This window comes from Nyctereutes procyonoides, unplaced genomic scaffold (assembly GCF_905146905.1).
Source record: "Nyctereutes procyonoides isolate TBG_1078 unplaced genomic scaffold, NYPRO_anot_genome, whole genome shotgun sequence".
In the NCBI taxonomy this organism is placed as follows: Eukaryota; Metazoa; Chordata; class Mammalia; order Carnivora; family Canidae; genus Nyctereutes; species Nyctereutes procyonoides.
Genome location: NW_026575146.1, coordinates 14,571,360 through 14,592,148, shown reverse-complemented (window position 1 = coordinate 14,592,148; position 20,789 = coordinate 14,571,360). Strand labels below are relative to the sequence as shown.

The following is a 20,789-nucleotide window of genomic DNA, read 5'->3' as shown; positions in this document are numbered from 1 at the left end:
CCGGAAGTGCCCCGGGGGGCGGGCCTTCCCGCGAAAACCGCCGGCCGGAACTGCCACGAGGTCCCGCCCACCGGCGGAAGTGTGGGTTGCCGGGCAACCGAAGTGGGCGCCTTCAGCTGGCTCAGGGCTCCCGGGAGCAAGCCGAGCCTAGCTCCCACCTCTTGTCCCGGCAACCTCCCGCCCCGCCCGCCGTCCTTCTTGCCGCCTCTTCTAGCGTCGCGGAATCCTTGCCCTTGGCACCACGGACACGTCTCCGGCTCCCACGACCACATCGCGCCCACCTGCTTGAAAGCCAGTTTCCAGCGGAAGCGGAGCGACCCGGCCCCCCGCGTGGCATCCAGGCTCTCGGACCGCACCTCCCCTGCCATGGGCACCTACACCTACACCAGCCGGCCCCGGGCCCTGCCCTGCCAGCGCCGCCGCTACAGGGACAGCCTGAAGCAGCCGTGAGTGAGCACCTGCCCCCATCGCGGCGCCGCGGGGTGCGGGCCTGCGCTGCTGCCCCCTCCCCACTACCCTGCCGAAATAAAAGATCTTCCCTAAAGAACTGCCCCGTGGCGTGGAGGCGCGGAGCCAAGGGGGCGCGGGTGGCCTCCGGCGGATAACTCAGTGGTAGTGAGCTGCGGGCGTGATCGATTAACGTGTACGAGAAACCCCCTGCTTTCACCACGGTTGAGTCCCTTGTTGTCCAACTGTAAGCACCTTACTAGGGGCATCCATGCACGTCTCCTCCCTGCGTCCACGGGACTGCGAAGTGGGTTTAATAACTCCCATTATGCAAATGAAGACACAGGCTACAAAGGTGTCAGAACACGATGGCATGTCCGGGATGAGAGAGCCAAGCAAAGCTCTCTCCACATCCCGTCTTTGGCCAGGAATCAGGTTATCCTTCCATGCTGGACCCCAAGTTGTAGCTTTACATTAATGAGTATGTATTTGCAAATATTCAAACATCCACATTTCACTATTCGAAGTAATGTTTATGGGCTCTCTAAAGCTTATAGTTCTTTCTGTAAGACTCAAATTTTGGAACCAGCAGAACTTCCCAAGAATGTAGGCTCCGTGGAAGCTGGAATCTTCGTGTCTTTTGTCCACCCGGGATTGTGCCTGGCACATAGGAAGCACTCAACGCAAATTGTTGAATTAATGATTGAACACATCAGCCGAGTAACTCTTGATGCTCCTGTCAAACGTTGAGTCCAAGTTCATAATTATCTCATTATAACAAATTTTTTTAAATAAATGCCCATCACTTTAAGAAAACCAAAACGGAAAATTTTAATGTATACAGGGATTATTTATATTATAAAAGCATTAAAATCCTTTTTAATCCTTTTAAGGCCATTTAACATCTTACCTTCAAAAACACTTTCTGGTGGCTCAATGGGAAATTATCAGAGAGGGAGACAAACCATGAGAAACTCTTAACTATAGGAAATGAATTAAGGGTTGCTGGAGGGGAGGTCGGGGGGGGGGTTACAGATGCTATATGCAACTGATAAATTATTGAACTCTGCATCTGAAACTAATTATGTACTATACTTTGGCTAATTGAATCTAAATTTTTAAGAAAGAATTTAAAAACCACTTCCAGAAACGCTTTATGGTGGCTTTAAGTGGCTGCTTACAAATCATTACTACTTACAACTTACAACTGGTTGATAAGTTGCAGGACCTTGCTTATATTGAAGCCATCTATTGTAAGGTCATTGGAAGGGAGTATGTGTCTATTTGATTTTTCAGTTTAAAATTATCTGTAAATTATATGTAGTGGTGATTTTCCGTTTGTAAAAGTAATATATGCCTGCCAAAGCAAATGAAAAGTACAAAAAAAAAAAAAAAGATGAAAAAGGCAAGTTATCTCCCTCCCACCTTTATTCCCACTGCCTTAACAATCTTCTATTATTCTTTTTTACACCTCCATTATTGAGCATATGTATATTTATAGAGGAAGTTTATTTCCAAAACTGATTCATACTACACATTTTAATCTGCAATTAGGTTTGCCCCCTTTTTTATAACCTCTAATTCTTTTTTTCTAATTTTTTTACATATACATACACATATATATTTAAATCTATATACATAGACTCCTGTGGTTCATGCTTGGGTACATTCTTAATACTCAACCCCTTCCCTTGTAAATTTGCTTTTTCCCTCCTGCCCCCAAGGTAAACCATGTTAATGCCCTTGAATGAACGTCTCTGGACTTTTCTCCACACTCACATGTTTATGTACAAATATATACATACAAGTACACACAGATTTTTGTCTACTTCATAGCAATGCTAACATACTATACACAATTCTTCCTTTTCTCACTTAATTCTTTGTAGAACTCCCTCCAATTATTTTTAATAGCATGATATCCCCTGGTATGAATGTACTATTCATTATTAGGATTTTCCACTATTGATAGAAATTGAGTTTGCTTCAAGTTTTTTGCTTCAAGTTTTTAACCACAAAGAGGAAGGTTTCAATAAACAACTTTATATGCTCACTTTTATTTCTATGATGTAGCTTCCCAGGATGGGATTGTTAGGTCATGTATATTTTTAACACACACAGATGGAACAATATGCCTTTTCTTTAGTAATGTTTAAGCATAACTTTTTTTTCCTCCATCCTCATCAGCAATAGGTGTTACGGATTTTTTTCTTTTTGGCTTTTGATACTGTGAAATCAAAACCAAAATTTTTCCTCCTTATTATGTTAATTAGCACTAGGAAGGGGCACCGGGGTGGCTCAGCATTTGAGCATCTGCCTTTGGCTCAGATCCTGATCCTGGGATCCTGGGTTCGAGTCCCGCATTGGGCTCTCTACAGGGAGCCTGCTTCTCCCTCTGCCTGTGTCTCTGTGTCTCTCATGAATAAATAAAATCTTTTTAAAAAAAATAGCACTAGGAGCTTTTAATCAAGTAAGCATCCTTTAGATTTTTTTCTATTTTGAAAAATCGCTGAGTACAATGTATAGAGCGGATTAAGAGAAAAAATGTTGTTTCAGACAGTTAAGAGACTATTACTTTTCCTAGTCCAGTTAATATATAGTGGTAGCAATGAACAACAGATAGATGTGAAAAAGATTTGGGGAGGAGAATCAATAAGACTTGCTGGACACGGGCAGTGAAGAAGAGAGAAGGATCATAGATGACTCCCAGGCTTCTAGATTAAGCCAGCTGGTTTAATGGTACCATTTAATGAAATAGGGAACACTAAAGAAGTAACAACAAGTTGGAGTGATAATTAGTTCAATTTTGAGGTTGCTTTTTAGACATCTCAGTGAGATGTCATTGAGTATATCAATTGGATTTACATTCCTGGAGCTCAAAGAAGAGTTCTGAGCTAAAGGTAAAATAAAATTGGGAGTTTTAGGTATATGGATTATGAGTAAAGCCTTGAGAATGAATGAGTTCAATGAAGGGCAAGAGACGGCCTGGCCCTGAGGAAATCCTCTGGTACTGGAGGAGTCAGTAAAAACACGCTGAGAAAGAACAGTCAGAAGTCCTAAAAAAACAGAAGACTATGATGGCATCATGGCAGCTAGGAAAGAGAATGCTTCAGTGAAGGAGTGGCCAGCTGAGCCAAACACTGCCCAGCAGTCCAGTAAGATGGGCAGTGTTACATACCTGGTTTTTAAGTAATACAAAGACAGGCTATCCAACAGTGGTATTAATATATGATTAAAAAAAAACAACTTACTGGAAAAAAAAAAAGACACACAACAACTTACTGGGCACCTGGGTGCCTCAATTGGTTAAACCTCTGCCTTCAGCTCAGGTCATGATCCCAGGATCCTAGAATCAAGCCCCCACATTGGGCTCCCTGCTGGAGCCTGCTTCTCCCTCTCCCTCTGCTGCTGCTCCCCCTGCTTGTGCTCTCTTGCTCTCTCTGTCAAAGAAATAAATAGAATCTTAAAAAAAAAAGGCAACTTACTACCCCTCTCAAAGTCATTTCTGGTAGAGTACTGTTATTGGTATAGGTCACTATTTGGTTTATAGCCATACACAGATATCATTTAAAGAACCTCAAATGAAAACATCAACTGTATGGTTTTCACTATTGATATTCTGATCCCCCACAATAAAAATTCTATTAAAATGTAAAAATATCATTTTTAAAATATATCTTTGAGGTTAAAGAGCAATGAGAAATTTGACTTACTTTTTAAGCCTGATTCTGTGAATCCTTTCATTCCTTGAATCCAACTACTGACAGTACTTTTAGGCAGACCCCTTTCCAACTGTCCATTTTCACATTTATCAAGTAGTCTAACAGATTTATAGCCCTAAATCCAGCTCTGCCACTTACTAGCCAGGTAACCTAGGGCACATTCCTTTCTGAATTTCTTTCTTCTTCTGTCAGATGGGAATCATGGTTCCCAACCTGCAGCTCATTGTGAGCAATAAATAAAATACATAGAGGGCCTGGCATACAAGCATTCCATAAATGATCATCCTTTGTCATGGACGGTGCAGAAACAAAAATCTGTTTTCTTAATATTTGTGTCTTAGTCTAAATCCAATTCAAAATGAGTTGACTGCACAGCCAACACTGTAACAATAGTTATTTAGAATTTGCTATTTTACAGAGCTGAAGAACCTATACATTATGGAAACATAATGTATGACAGAAGGGTGATCCGAGGCAATACTTATGCTGTACAAACAGGACCATTGGTAAGTATAATTTGAATATTCTAACACAGAGTTTTTCAAACTATTTGTGCTAAAGGACCAGTTTGTTTAAATTTCCAATTTGCTGCAGACTAAAACAGTTACAAAATAAAATACTGATAAATTACTAGAAAAATGAAATTAAAAAAAAAAAGACATGCTAAATACAAGGCTGATGGTGGGTGCTGGGGCACGGGCAGTGGGGGAATAGGGAATTAATGTTTAATGAGTACAGAGGTTCAGCTTTGCAAAAATGAAGAGTCTGGAGATAGATGGTGGTAATAGTTGTACAACACTGTGAATGTGCTTAATGCCACTGAATTCTACACTTAAAAATGGCTAAGATGATAAATTTTATGTACTTTACCACAATTTTTAAAAATAATTAAAAAATACAGAAGCCCCAATATTTTATTAGATTAACAGAGCTTTGTAAAACTGCTCTAGATGTTTGTAAACTTTTACTCTCAATTTCTATGATCAGATTTTTACAGACCAGTTCAAACAGTTCACAGACAATACTCTAAGTAGCACTGGTATAACATATTTAGGATTCTTTAAATTATTTCATACTATAATACTATTTTCATTATTTAATCAAAAATTCTTTAATCCACTAAACAGATATTTATTGAGTTTTAGGTCCTGTGTTGAGAACCTGGGAAACAGATGATTAGGATGTGGCATGACATTAAGAGTGATGAATTCTTGGCACAGAAATAGAAATATAGTTCAGTTCATCTATAAATAGTGTATGATATATTCATGCCTAACACCACACGGTGATATATGGAATATTAGATATTCTGAAACACGTACATCAAAGCTATCTAGAAAACTCACTGAAAATATGTATGTTTCAGCCCAAACCTGGAACTACTGCATTAGAACCTTCAAGGGTTGGACACAGGAATGTTCATCATTAGAAACTTCTCCAGGCAGCTCTGGTACAGCCCCCAGTTCAGGGACCAACATTTGAAAACAACAGCTGAAACATGCAATAGAAATATATTTTTAAGCATCATCTTCTGGCAGTAGCAGTGAGTTCTGGCACACCTAAAACTAAAGGAAAAAGGAAAATCACCATATTTTGTTTTTTTAAATTAATATTGTGACGATTTGATTTTTTTTCTTTTTTAGTTCTCTAGTCAATTACTCAACAACTTACCTAAAAACTCTATGCTGAGACTTCCAGTTCCATACAAGCAGGAATTTGCCAATAGCCCAAGCAAAGACAGGAAGATTCTGTAGGTGTAAAGAAGGATGTAGACTGGCTAGGGACCTCAGGATTTAAGTGACATAGTGATGAGTTCCCTAAGTCTTCTTTTTATCTCCCACATATCCCATTCAGAGCACTGGAGAAGCCTGCAACCCAGAACAACTAACAGGCACAAGCCTGCTCTCTCTATCCAAAAGACTGCAGGGATGCTTGGGTGGGTGGCTCAGAAGGTTGAGCATCTGCCTTCAGCTCAGGTCATAATCCCAAGGTCCTGAGATCGAGCCCTACATAGAGCTCCCTGTTCAGTGGGGAGTCTGTTTCTCCCTGTCCTCCTGCTCATGCTCTCTCTCACTATCTCTATCTCTCTCAAATCCATAAATAAAATCCTTAAAAAAAAAAAAAAGACTGCAAAAGGGTAACCTAGCAGAACAGAAACTTTTTAATGACCCCTCCTCATCCAAACCCCAGTGGAAAAACTATCCTGCCCCTCCCAGTGAAGTCAGCAAGACTGAGCCGGGGAACTGGACTTCTATTCTCAAGTGGCAGCAACAACATTGTCACTCACTGAGTTTTCCTAGGTTGATGGCAGCAGAGTCAGGAGGGAGGTGAATTTTTAGATGTATCTAGCAGCAACAAAGAGAAACAGGTGGGATAAGGCAGTGCTAGCCAGAGTTCCACTCTTCTATACCCAACACTGGTGTCAGTGGATCACAGCAAGGAGCTGAAATACTATCCCCACTAGGCACCAATAAGGTGATACCAGTTGATCCTCTGCTTTCACATGGGGCCTAGCAGGATGCTGAACTTCCATTTCCACCCATACCTGCATGCTAAAACAAAAAGGGGTGACTTCCTGCTAAAAAGATTAAATAAGATCGAGTTTCACATCATAATACCCCAAATTTCCAGGATACAGCAAAAAAAAAAAGAAATCACTCATCATTCCAAGAATCAAGGCAGTCACAACTTCAATGAGAAAAATCAATCAAGAGATGACCACACCAAGATGACTCAGATGTAGGAATTACCTAACAAGGATTTTAAAGCAGTAATCATAAAAAAATGTTTCAATCAAAAGTGAATAGTTATGAACATTCTAAAATGAAAAAACAATATTAGCAAAGAAATAGAAGATACACAAACGAATCAAATGGAAAATATAGAACCAAAATATACAATAACCAAAATTAAAAAGTCACAGGACAGACTCATCAAAAGTGACATAGGGAACAATCAGTGAATTCAAAGTTAAATGAATGGAAATTACCCAGTTGTAACAACAGATAGAAAATAGACCACACACACAAGCCTCATAGCTAAGGAGCAATAACAAAATATCTAACATTCATGTTATCTAAGTCTCAGGAGAAAAGGCATAGGACTGAAAAAATATTTGAAGAAATAGTGCTCGAAAATTCCATAAATTAGGCAAAAGGTAAAAACCTACAGATTTGAAAAGTCAATTGAACCCCAAGCAGGAAAAATGTAAAGAAATTCACACAAAGACACATCAAGATCAAACTTCAAAACTAAAATCAAGGGGCACCTGAATGGCTCAATTGGTGTCTGCCATTGGCTCAGATCATGATCCCAGGGGTCCTGGGATATAGCCCCAAGTTGGGCTCCCTACTCAGTAGGGAGTCTGCTTCTCCCTCTCCCTCAGCTGCTCCCCCCGCTTTTGCTCTCTCTCTCTCTCTCTCTCTTTCTATTCTCTCTGTGAAATAAAAAATCTTTAAAAAAAATGAAACTAAGATTAAAAAAATCTTGAAAGCAGCTATAGACACATGACACATTACCGGAAGAGGAACAATCATTTGAGTAACAGTGGGTTCCTCATTTGAAACAATGGAGGCCAGAAAAAAGTGGCACAGTATTTTTCAAGTCCTGAAAGAAAAGGACTATCAAGCCCTAATTCTAATCCAGTAAACATATTGTTCATGAATAAAGGGGAAATCAAGTCATTCTCAGATGAAGGAATTGTGTTTGATGGTTGAAGTAAAATTATATCATCACCTGATGTAGTGCTTAACGTATGTATATTAATATACATTAATATTTAAGATGATTATATTTTTAAGGAAAATGAGGGTATCTAAATGGAAGTAAAGTTTCTGCCTTTCACATGAAGTGGTAAAATGTTGATATTAAATGTTAACTGATCCAGGTACATAGTATACTGTAAGCCTTTTTATATTTTTTAAACCTATGCAAAGAGATATAGTCAAGGTATTACAGATAAATCAAAAATGAATTCTAAAAAATGTTACAACTAATTCACAGAAGGAAAGAAAAAAAAACAGAAAAATGAAAAACAAAGCAAAAGTAAATTGGCAGACAGCCCTAACATAGCAATAGTTGCTTTAAAAGTAAATGGTCTAAAATAAGCCAGTTAGAAGACAGATAAGCAGAGTAGATAAAAAACATAACCCAACTGTATTCTGTCTACAAGAAATTCATTTCAATTACAGTGATGTAGGCAGGGCAAAAGTAAAAGGATGGGAAAAAATATACAGACTTTTAACTTTTAAGAAGTAGTTGTAGATATATAAATAACAGATAAAGTAGACCTAAGGAAAACAGTATTATCAGGGACAAAGAAGGACATTACATAATGGTAAAAAGGTCACAATATACCAAGAAGATATAGCAGTCTTTAGTGTATATGCACCAAACAACAGAGTTCAAAATACATGAAGCTAAAACTGAAAGGAGAAATAGACAAGTCCACAACTTTAGTTGGGAACTTCAACATCCTTCTCTTAGAAAATCAGCAAGGGTATAGAAGAACTACACAATACCATCAACCAATAGGTTGTAATTAACATCTATACAACACTTCACCTGACAACAGAATACATAAATCTTTTAAAAATATTTATTTATTTATTTTAGAGAGCATGAGTAGGGGTGGGGGTGCAGAGGGAGAGACAACCTCAAGCAGACTCCCCACTGAGTGCAGAGCCCAGTGTAGGGTTTCATTTCATGACTCTGAGATCACAACCTGAGCCAAAACCAAAGTCAGATGCTTAACTGACTGCACCACCCCAGGCACCCCAGAATACATACGGTTTTGAAGCACCTGTGGAATGTTGACCAAGAGAAAAAAATCCTGGGTTACAAAACAAATCTCAATACATTTAAGATATTTGAAATTATACAGAGTATGGTTCTCTGACCATAATGGAATAATGTCTCTCAAAATTTCAAATAGAAATCAATAATAGATGATAACTGGAAAATCTTCAAACACTTGAAAATTAAGCAGCATGCTTCCAAATCATCCAGAGAGGAAGTATTAAAGGGAATTTTGAAAGACTACCTAGGACTGAAGGAAGATACAACAAATCAAAATTTGTGTTTCATGCCAAAACAGTGCTGAGATGGAATAAAGGAAAGACCTCAAATCAATAATCTAAGCTCCTACCTCAATGAACAGGGAAAAGATGAGAAAAATAAACCCAAAGCAAGCAGAAGGAAGAAAATAATAAAGATAAAAGCAGAAATCACTTACATTGAAAACAAAAAGAGGGGCACCTGGGTGTTTCAGTCAGCTCAGTGTTGGATTCTTGATTTCAGCTCACATCATGATCTCAGGGTTATGAGATCAAGCCTAGCAACTGGCTCCATGATTAAGATTCTCTCCCCCTCCTCCCACTGCTCCTCCTCCCTATCCCCACTTGCTCTCTTTCTCTCCCTACCTCTCTCAAAAAAAAAAAATAAAAGTAAAAATAAAAAAATAGGGGCACCTGAGTGGCTCAGTTGGTTAAGTGTCAGACTCTTAGTTTTGGCTCAGGTCATGATCTCATGGGTCCTGAGACTTGAGCCTTGCTTCAGCCTCCGCACTTAGTGGGGAGTCTGGTTGAAGATTCTCTCCCCTTGCCCCCTCCCACCTCACACATGCACACTCTCAAATAAATATTTTTTTAAAGATGTATACAAAAACAATAGAGAAAATCAATGAAACCAAAAGCTGGTTCTCAGAATAAATAAATAAAATTGATAAACCTCTAGCAAGACTATCAAAAAAAGAGAGAGAGAAAGAAGACACAAATAGCAAATACTAGAATGACTGTCAAGGGATATAACCATAGATCCTGCCACCATGAAAGTTTAAAGGCCATTTTTTTTATCTTTGAAAAGATCAATAAAATTGATAAACCTCTACCAAGACTAACAAAGAAAGTAAAAGAGAAGAAATAAATAAGCAAATGCCAGGGATTATGCATCTATTAAAAGAATAAAAGGATCATAATGGAACACTACAAACATACATATAAATTCAACAAACTAAATGAAATGGACTAATTCTTTAAACTATAAACTACCAAAATTCACCTAACATGAAAAAGATATTCTGAATTATCCTATAATACTAAAGAAATTGGATTTCTAATTTAAAATAAATATCCAGGCCAGATAGTTTCACTGGAAAATTCTACCATTTTTTAAAATTCTCATTGATTTTATACAATTTACACAATTTTACAAAATCCCTTCCAGAAAACAAAAGAGGAACACTTCAGGTAATCAGTATTAACCTGATATCCAAACCAGACAAGGATACTAAAAACTATAGACCAATAGCTATCATGAATGTAGATGCAAAAATCCTCAATAAAATATTAGCAAATAGAATCCAGCACAGATTCCACACTCAGTGGGAAGTCTGCTTAAGAATCTCTCTCCCTCTACCCCTCCACACTCCACTCATGTGCTTCTCTCCCTCAAAAAAATAAATAAGATAAATGTATGATATCACAACTTCAGAAAAACTGTATGCATTTAAATGACAATAGCCATTGTATTAGGGAAATGGGATTAAAGTAAGATTTAATGTTATTACATTGTCATTTCAATCAAAATATTTTTACAATTCTAATTTTAAATATTAAATTTTTTTCATGCAAAATACTTTCATATTTCCCCTCTTTTCATATTTACCTTGAGATAAGACAGGTTAGCTGCAGAGAGTGACCACAGGATGAAATAAAGATATGACATTAAGGACATCCAAACTTTGCAGAACTACTATAAATAATTATATTTTTAGTCCTTAATCAGCTATTGTTTTGTGCACTGGGACAGGTCTTTGTTTGGACTGACAATATTTTTTGTGAGCTAATATATTTTTTCAGGAATTTTCTTTAAATGAAATTCAAATTTTTAAAAAATCCTAGTGCTTTTCAATTCATTAAACAACACATTAAAATGTATTGTAACTGAGTAATTATTAGTATACTAGGTTAGTAGGCATCCAAGGAATTCATGGTAAAAATGCTTGACTGAGAAAAAACAATTTATTAGGATTCTGCAGCTGTTTATTCCAGCTAATAGTCATACTTTCAAGTTATGTATGTGCTTCATCAGATAAATTTATAATTACCTGACAAAGTTCAAATAGAATTTTAATCACGAAATCACTGATAATCAGGAAGCATTTTATGACAGATGCCTTTATGCTATCGAAGAATCACTTCTGGAATGGCAGCTCCAAAAGTTCTGAAAATATTTTCTAAATTTTAGAAGCCTTTTCTCTCACTCAGCCTGGGCAGCCTGATCCTATAGAGATTCAGAGACAGCAGCAGGCTAAGAGGAGGGCTCTTGCCAGAAAACGAGCCCAAGAACAGCTCAGACCACGAACCCCCGAACCCGTGGAAGGCAGAAAGCATGTGGATGTGCAAACAGGTAATGTGACCATGCCACTGGCATCATGGCTCCTGGGTTTGCTCAGTTTTCTAAGTCTGTTCATTTTTCATTTGGCTTTTTTATTACTTATGTATCTGTTATGCCATGAATTTTATGGGGCAGCCCAGGTGGCTCAGCGGTTTAGCACCACCTTTGGCCCAGGGTGTGATCCTGGAGACCTGGGATTGAGTCCCAAGTCAGGCTCCCTGCATGGAGCCTGCTTCTCCCTCTGCTTGTGTCTCTGCCTCTCTCTCTCTCTCTCTCTCTCTCTCTCTCTCTCTAATTATTTATAAATAAATTATTTAATGGCCACATTAATTCTCTCTTAGCCCTTTTCACATACTTTTTTCTCAAATTGGGATTATTTCTCACTTTTTCTTTTATACACACCAACATCAATCACTGCTGGACCTAGAGTAGAAGAGAGCAAGTTCTCTTTTGGCATTTTATTTCTCTTTTAAGAGGCATGAACTCATCCAGATCTGAGTCCTCTACCTCGTTCACCAGAGCCTCTTTTCTTCTCTTCTTTTTATTCTTCTTCCCCTGCACATACTCCCCAAGGCCCCACAGGCTTTCCTACTTGTCTGGCTGTTCTCAACTAGGAGGCTTTCCTGGACCTACAGGGTCTACCTGTGTTGTCAGAATCTTGATAATCAGACAACACTCAGTGTTTTCCTTAGGCTGACGTAACAATTCGGGAATCACCTTGCACTTTGCCAAGATGGTGAGTGGCTGCAACAGTTATTTCTGGGTGGTTAGGGCAAAAGGAAGTGAAGCGTTCCATGCCTTTCCCACCCACCCCTACCTTGAGGCCACGTCTAGAATGTGTCTGTCTGTAATTAGCCAATGTAGCCATAATTCTGCAAGAGCTAAATTTTACTGTTTCTTTATACCATCAAAATAGTAAGTGATATAGTAACAGCCACCTTGTATTGAGTTTTCCTATATCTCAGAGACTATTCTAGTCCTCTACCTGGGTATCTCCTTTATTATTAAAGACCCTTTGTGACAGATAATTATGATCCCTTTTACAGATAAAGAAACTAAGGCTCTAAGAAGATGTAACTTGACTAGGTCCTATGTTCAACATCTGACTCCAGTTCTGATGTTCTTTGCATGATACCACACTGCCCTTGCCTCACATAAATTATTCCTAAGGTGAAATTTGTCTTCATGTATCTGTTTATAATCTATAGCCTAGATATAATCAAGTAGCACAGTGATATGATGCCTAATTTTTTAAACATCCAGAAATTTTCAAATCTTTATACACTCACTATCTTAGGAGTCAGTTATATAGATGGATTATTAACTTTCCATCCCCAATTATACTTTGCATCTTACACACATCTAGGCTTCATATTCTTCTTTAGTTCCATGTTCAAGTACAAAGCTCAGTGCTTTCTCAACCTTCTTTTAATGTCCTAGTCTGACTGACTCTAGTCTTCCAAATACATAAAAATGCTTACTACAACAGGTACTAAGAATGAATTTAATCCCACACTTGAGCACTTCCTTTTCTGATCCATTTAGTTCTATTTTGAAGGAGCTAAAGTTTCAATGCACATATATGCTTGAAATAGACCAGAATTTCAAACTCAATGTATATGGTATTCTCTTAGAAATATACCTTGAAGAAATTGCTGACCGCATAATAGAAGTTGATATGGAATGCCAAACAGATGCATTTTTGGATAGACCACCAACACCACTCTTTATTCCTGCCAAAACTGGCAAAGATGTGGCCACCCAAATACTAGAAGGAGAGGTATAGTACATTATTTGGACTTCCTTCTATCTTCTTTATAAATAGGTAAAGTTAGGTTTAGCTAAAAGCTTACAAACCATTTCATAATCAAACAGATTCTACTTACTGGATTTCTTTCCAAATATACCTATAATAGTTTTATACTGAAATACCATGTTCTGATTTCCCCTTTGCTGATCAGAGATAAAAATCATTAGAAATATTTTTAGAATATCTGTACTTTGATTTTTTTGATTGATATATTGATTAATATGTCAATACAAGGTAAATTTGTATCAAATAAAGAAAAATAGTATCTCTGGTAGAAATTCCACTATTAGTTGCTTTTACATTATATAGTTTTCATGTAGATAATCTCTCCGTATTAGAAAAAAAATCCTAAAATAACTACATTTTCATGTCAATATAGAATGCATAAGTAGGCCAGTCTATGAAACTGAAGAGAAGGCAATGCTTATGTGCATAATGATGTAATTGAGATTTAAGACTTACCTGAAGGAACTTGAAAGAACTGCTATTGAAATTGGGAAATAAAATAAGTCTTCACAGACTACATAGAAGGGTATATTTGCCTCCAAATCCTAAAGAGAAATCACCAAAATTCCCATTATTCATTTTTATTCCTTATTCTTCAAACTGTTAGCAAAAATAACCAGTAAAAAATTGAGTAGAAAGGGCAAAACAATAAGAAATATAAGAATATTTCCTTTGGGTTTCAGAGTTTGATCTTAAAATTGAGTATCAGGTTCATTTTGATGACTACATAGGTCTTTTTATAATTTTGACTGCTATTCTGTGTGCCCTGCAGAGCTATTTTGAGTTTTGGAAACTATAAGTAAAGCACCATCATGGTGTCTAGCACACAGAAGATCCTCAATAACTAGTACCCTGTCATTACTGCTTTTCTGGATATTTTTTCTTTGAGCTTTTGGTTCATGATTAAAACTTTACATTTGCTTTGTTTTGTGTGTTTAAGCTCTTTGACTTTGATCTGGAAGTAAAACCAATGTTAGAAGTTCTGGTGGGGAAGACCATTGAGCAGTCTCTTCTGGAAGTAATGGAAGAAGAAGAGTTGGCTAACCTGAGGGCCACTCAGTATGCATATGAAGAGTTACGCAATGTTGAACTAGCTGAAGTTCAGCGACTTGAAGAGCAAGAGAGACGACACAGAGAAGAAAAAGTATAGAATTTGAGTTTTCTTTCTTAGTCTTTGACTATTTTTAACAGATTATGTTCTGAATTACATGTGGTATGTCATAGAGCTAATCTTTGCAGATACATTAGAAACAAGCTTATAGCTCAGTTATCTCCTCTTCTGTAGATCACAGATCTTTCATGCACAGAATCACATTCTTTAAATACCAGCTTACGTAAATGAACCTAGAGTTTCCAAAAGTTTCTAAATGTAATAAGTTACATATGTCCCAACTGAAAGACATTCTTCAATACCAAGATTTCTAGTGAAGGAAATCTATTGGTTTGCCATAAATTGGTGGCAAAAAAAAAAACAAAAAAGTGTAAGGGAAAAGGGGAGGAGTATATTGGGAATAGGTAGCATGAAAAAGCAAAGGATCTGGATAGAATTCTGGATTTTTTTCTCAGTGGCCAGGCCCCTCTCTATACCCTAGGGATCCTCCAGAACTTCATTATAGAATATAATCTTATATTCCAGGTTTTTAGAACTTTTAATAAGAAAAGTTTTAGAATCTAGTTTTTCAAATATGCCAGTAACCTTCAGTTAGGAAATACGAGGCTCAGTAATCTCTAAAGGTTTTTTTTTTTTTTTTTAATTTTTATTTTATTTATGATAGTCACACAGAGAGAGAGAGAGAGAGAGAGGCAGAGACACAGGCAGAGGGAGAAGCAGGCTCCATGCACCGGGAGCCCGATGTGGGATTCGATCCCGGGTCTCCAGGATCGCGCCCCAGGCCAAAGGCAGGCGCCAAACCGCTGCGCCACCCAGGGATCCCCTCTCTAAAGGTTTTTAAAGGTCTTTCTACGTCTGGAAATAATTGTTGCCCTATATTAGACACCGAATGGATAAATTATGTAGGAGTGCCTAAATATGTAAAAGAGTTCAAATAATGTCCCACAGAGTCTAACTTACTAGACTTTAGCACAGAATAGGTTAGTTGTTGGGATGTTCTACTCAATACCTAATGAAATTTTCAATTTTTCTCCAAAATGAATAATTAATTGTGTAAAGGATATAGGGTATAGGGCTTATGGTAGAGATTATGTAAATGCAAGACTATTTGTTTACAAATGTGAAAAGTGGCAAAATTAGCTTTGTTGAAAAAATCAGGGAAATCTTTATCAAAGCAAACTTACTTGTTTATTTACTATTAGGAAATATACTATGAAAATAATGAATACGAATCATCTAAATTTATATTTGCTTAAACTCTGAAAACAGACTTCATATGAAACTATATTAATGCTCCCACTTCCACATGGGAGAAGAGAAGATGGTTCATTAGCTTTATAGATATACTGTGGTCTACAAGAAGCAACAACAACAAAAGAGAGGTTTTTAAGTTTCAGAGCTCAATGAATTCAAAGAAGCATTACAAATGAAACAACTCACCCAAGTTCTTTAACTGAAGATGTCTGAGCAACTGTAATTTTCATATTAATTATAATTTATGATAATACTAATTATAAATACACATAACTGTTATTATTCTTTGCTATTACCCATACAAATATACACATCTTGAAATTATTTTACTTAGGGATCCCTGGGTGGCGCAGCGGTTTGGCGCCTGCCTTTGGCCCAGGGCGCGATCCTGGAGACCCGGGATCAAATCCCACGTCGGGCTCCCGGTGCATGGAGCTTGCTTCTCCCTCTGCCTGTGTCTCTGCCTCTCTCTCTATCTCTCTCACTGTGACTATCATAAATAAAAAAAAAAAAAAATTTAAAAAAAAAAAAAAAAAAAAGAAATTATTTTACTTAAAAATGGACCAGAAGATGAATCTTACCTAAGCTCCACCTCTTTTTTTGAATTCGATACCCAGGAGCTGCTGAAATTCATTAAAATCCCGATAAAGAATATGAACCATTAATAGATTCCTTGCTGTCCATTTTTTGATACAAATATGTGTCCAGAGTCTCCCACTCACTAGATTCAGAGTTTGGGGAGGACTTCACAGCTATGTAACCGTATGCGGTGGTGTTTTCTGTGTGCAGGAGCGTCGGAAGCAACAGCAGTGGGAGGTGGTGTACAAGCACAACGAGACCTCGCAGAAGGTTGCGGCTCGGGTGTTCGCACAGCGTTACCTGGCGGACCTCCTCCCGTCCGTGTTTGGCAGTCTCAGGGACGGTGGCTACTTCTATGATCCCATTGAACGAGGTTCGTGGAGGTGTTGTTAGATCCCTGTGTACAATAAGCATCCTCTAAATTCTTCCAAGTAATCCCATGCCCATTTTTATTCTGAGTTGGAAACTATCCTTAAAACAAATGTTTAAAGTCAATTAAGTTGTTTTAAGTAAGAACTATTACTAATGAGAGGTATACTGTAAAGATCTTGATTTTGGATGTCAGTTTGTCTTTACTATTGGACGGATAGTAGGAAGAAATATAGACTTGATGTCAAAAACTTTAATTTGGGTCCCAGTTTCATCATCAACCAGCCATGACCTTCAATTTCCTCAGGCTGAAACGAGGATTATTTAGGAGCTAAATGTTGTAATACGTATGGAACATGATATGTATAAGATGTGCGTAAGTGGTTGTTAATTTTTTTCTCAGCTGACTTCCTTTTCCACTCAAAAACCCTTTGGGGGCAGCAATGAAAGTCATATATTCATTTAATTAGGTGTTCCCACTGTCCCAGGCACTGTATTAGGTGTGGATATAAAAATAAGGAGACCTGGTCTCTGCCTTTAGAGAACTCATACCTGTCAGCCCTCTCAGAGCACCCTCCCAGAACCCCCCTCAGCTAGTCCCACCATATGAAGGGTAGGTCTTGCTGTTCCTCACCCTCCTTCCTCAAGTTCAAAAGCACTTAAATCCACATTGCTTTTGTATACAGGTCCTATTTCAAATGGCTAATAGTATTATGGGGCAGAGTTTAGGGATGTTAATTTTCCCTGACTACATATTCAGTTCAGTACACATACATAGAGGTCAGATTACACACAAATATTATTAGTTCACATTTATATTGTACTTTACCATTTATGTAATATTTTCCATGCATGATAGCATTTGATCCTCCCAGTAACCCTTGGGAGTAGATAGGGAAGATTAATTCCCATTTTGCAGAAGTAGAAACTGAAACTCAGAAAAGTAAAATGCCTTCTCCCAAACAGCCAGGGAAGCCATTAGGCCTCAGACCCTCAGCCCAGATCCAGTATTCTTTCCGTGTTGCCCTGCCACCCCACCGGGGTCTAGCTAGACCTCTGTTGTTAGACACAGAGGCTGGCAACCTTTTCTTCTCTCATGAAATGCTGAAAAAGTCAACTACAGATCATTTAGAAGCTTGGAAATGAGATTCGTGCCTCAGAAGAAATTATTTCTAGTCGTGAGTATAATATTCTATTACACTCTCTACTGACACTCCACTGAAAAGTAACAGATGCCACCCCCCCCAAAAAAAGCTGTTTTGAAACATTAAAATGTATATTATAATGGACCATAATTTTTAAACACTCCTGTAATGGAGTAGATTTCCATTTCAGTTTGAACAAACTTACCACTAATGGGAGCACATAGTTTTTGACTCATTCCTAGCCTTCTCAGATACTCTGACCCTTGTCCCTGACACTTGGTCAGCTTATCCTAGGCCCTGGGCTTCAGTTGGGGAGCATTTCTTCTATCAGTCTGGTTCAATTCCAGATTTGGATTGGAGTCCTGCTCCCAGACCCACATCTTCCTCCCCACTCCCCAGCCTACCTACCTACCTACCTACCTTCTTCACACACCTCAGATTGTGTAGTTGGTGCCAAAGGCCTGGACTTCAAGGAAAACCTCATAGTTTGGAAAATACTATTTCTATTGCAATAGAAAGAAAGTGGACCAGAATATACCTAGAGAATGTGGCAAAAGTAATGCTATATAAGTCTATGTGACATTTTGTATTAAGAAAACAGTGTTGGGACGCCTGGGTGGCTCAGTGGTTGAACATCTGCCTTTGGCTCAGGGTATGATCCTGGCGTCCCAGAATCAATTCCTGCATCAGGTTCCCTGCATGGAGCCTGCTTCCCCCTCTTCCTACATCTCTGCCTCTCTCTGTGTGTCTCTTGTGAATAAATAAATAAAACCTTAAAAAAAAAAGAAAGAAAACAGTGTTGAGGAATCTTCAACATTTAGGGAGAAAGCACAGATTCTTCCTATCTATAATGATCCATAAAAATCATTATAATGATTATAATGAAATTAACTTTTTTTATTACAGATATTGAGATAGGCTTCCTTCCATGGCTAATGAATGAAGTTGACAAAACCATGGAATACAATATGGTGGGAAGAACAGTGCTTGACAGTAAGCTCTTTTATTTTATTTAAAAGTCACTTCTGGGGGTCCCTGGGTGGCTCATTTGGTTAAGCATCTGACTCTTGATTTCGGCTCTGATCATGAGATTGAGCCCATGTCGGCCTCCATGCTGGGTGTAGAGCCTGCTTAATATTCTCTCTCTCTCTCCCTCTCCCTCTGCCTACCCCTGTACTTGTGCTCACAAGTGTGCTTGCTCTCTGTCTGTCTCATTCTCACTCCCTCTCTCTCAAAAAGAAAAAGAAGAAAAATCACTTCTAGGGTTCCTGGCTGGCTCAGTCAGTAGAGCATTGGACTCTTGATCTTGGGGTTGTAAGTTCAAGCTCCACACTGCGTTTAGAGGCTACTTAAAAAAATAAAATCCTTTTTTTTTAAATAAATTCTTTAAAAAAAGCCATTTCTGAAATTTTTCAGCAGGAAGAAGAAAGATGTTAAGTTTTACAGTTTCATTTTTAGAATTTCTTTATGTCAATTATATTAACAAAGGCACAAATTTTTACCCTCAAGAATACTTTTGATTCTTATATAATTTGATCAGAATTAATACCTTTTGTCATTACTTTATAAATAATATTCTGTTAAAACAGGCATTGACTATAATACATACTAAATGCATTAAGTGGCACAGAAGTTAAATGTGCTGACTTTGCATAAAAATGATACAGGGAAGGGCTGAGGCCTAGGGAGTGCTTCATATGCATCTGAAAGTCAGCATTATAACTAGTCAAATATGAACAATCACAGTGATTTTGCACGTCTAATTTTTCAGTGTTGATTCGTGAGGTGGTCGAGAAGAGACTGGCTATGTATGAGCATAAGGAGGACCAGCCTCCATTTGTGCAGTCTGAGGATGGGTTCAGTGGCCCCGGAGCAATGAGAGAATCCCTGATGGGTGATGAATTCCATGAACAAAGTGCATCACAGTCACAGAGGGTACTTCAGGCCAGAGACTCCCTGCAAAAAACACCAAGCGACGGAAGGTATATGGAGAATGTGTCATCCCAAGAAAGGAAGCTTACGGAAGAAGAAGATGATGAACAAACAGAAAGGAATATCTCAGGGAGAGAACTATTATAACCAAGGGGAACTCTCGAGCCACGACCACTCAGCGGCCAGGCAGCAGTGCCAGCAATCAGGTAACGATGTGCAGGTCCCCTCAGCCTATGGAAATTATGTTGTATTTACCCAACATGTTTTTTTGTCTAATGGACTGGGCAAATCAAATATGTTGAAATAATAAAACTAATTAAAAATGAAAATTCATTTATTTAATGGCAGAATATCTAGAAGCTATGTTGTACCTGTCTAATGACAAGCTGTCCCTTACCACGAATATAATTAACCAATGTATTTTCCCTTAAAGTTTGTGGGTTAGGGGTTTGTTTGTTTTTTTTTTTTTGTATCATATTTAATGTTAGGTATCGGTTTGCAGTCAGCCACTGAGCCTTTCTGCTCTGTAGGAAAACTATTTCACCTACTCCATGAAAGAACACCTTCCATCTTCAATATTTAAATAAGGCTCCAGAGATTCTGTGACTTGGTCATATGCTCTTGTCTGTTTTTTCACATTCCTGATATTATCACATTCCAGACAATACCAATAAAGCCAAAGTCCCTTCCCGCCCTTCTGCAGTTCCACTCCCATCCTCACTGTTACCATTATTATAATTAGGTATGTACCTTCTCAGCCTTTTTCAAGATATCATACACATATATTTGAACATCGGAAGATAATACAGGTTCATTTCTCTTTATGAAAATATAAATGTCTAGTTTGCATTTTTCACCTAACTGTATCTTAGACCTTAAGTGTTAGTACCTGTAAATCTCTCTTTAAAATACAGTAAAGCTATTATAGATTATGACTGTTATAGGGAGTTCACCTTTGACTTTTTAATCTGAACTTGTCTGAAGAGTTTACCGCACTATTGAAAATCACAGGTATTTTA

General features: G+C 38.0%; 1 protein-coding gene across 1 annotated transcript; it reads left to right on the top strand.

The window, feature by feature from the left end:
• Positions 1-27: 27 nt before the first annotated feature.
• Positions 28-20,548, top strand: RSPH3 (radial spoke head 3; the record flags this gene model as incomplete). Its single annotated transcript, XM_055309677.1, has 8 exons — positions 28-446; positions 4,588-4,675; positions 11,435-11,576; positions 13,199-13,344; positions 14,321-14,524; positions 16,535-16,697; positions 18,745-18,831; positions 19,610-20,548. Coding segments are annotated over 8 exons (1,557 nt in total), but the record flags the coding sequence as incomplete, so codon positions are not given.
• Between the last annotated feature and the right edge of the window lie 241 nt (positions 20,549-20,789).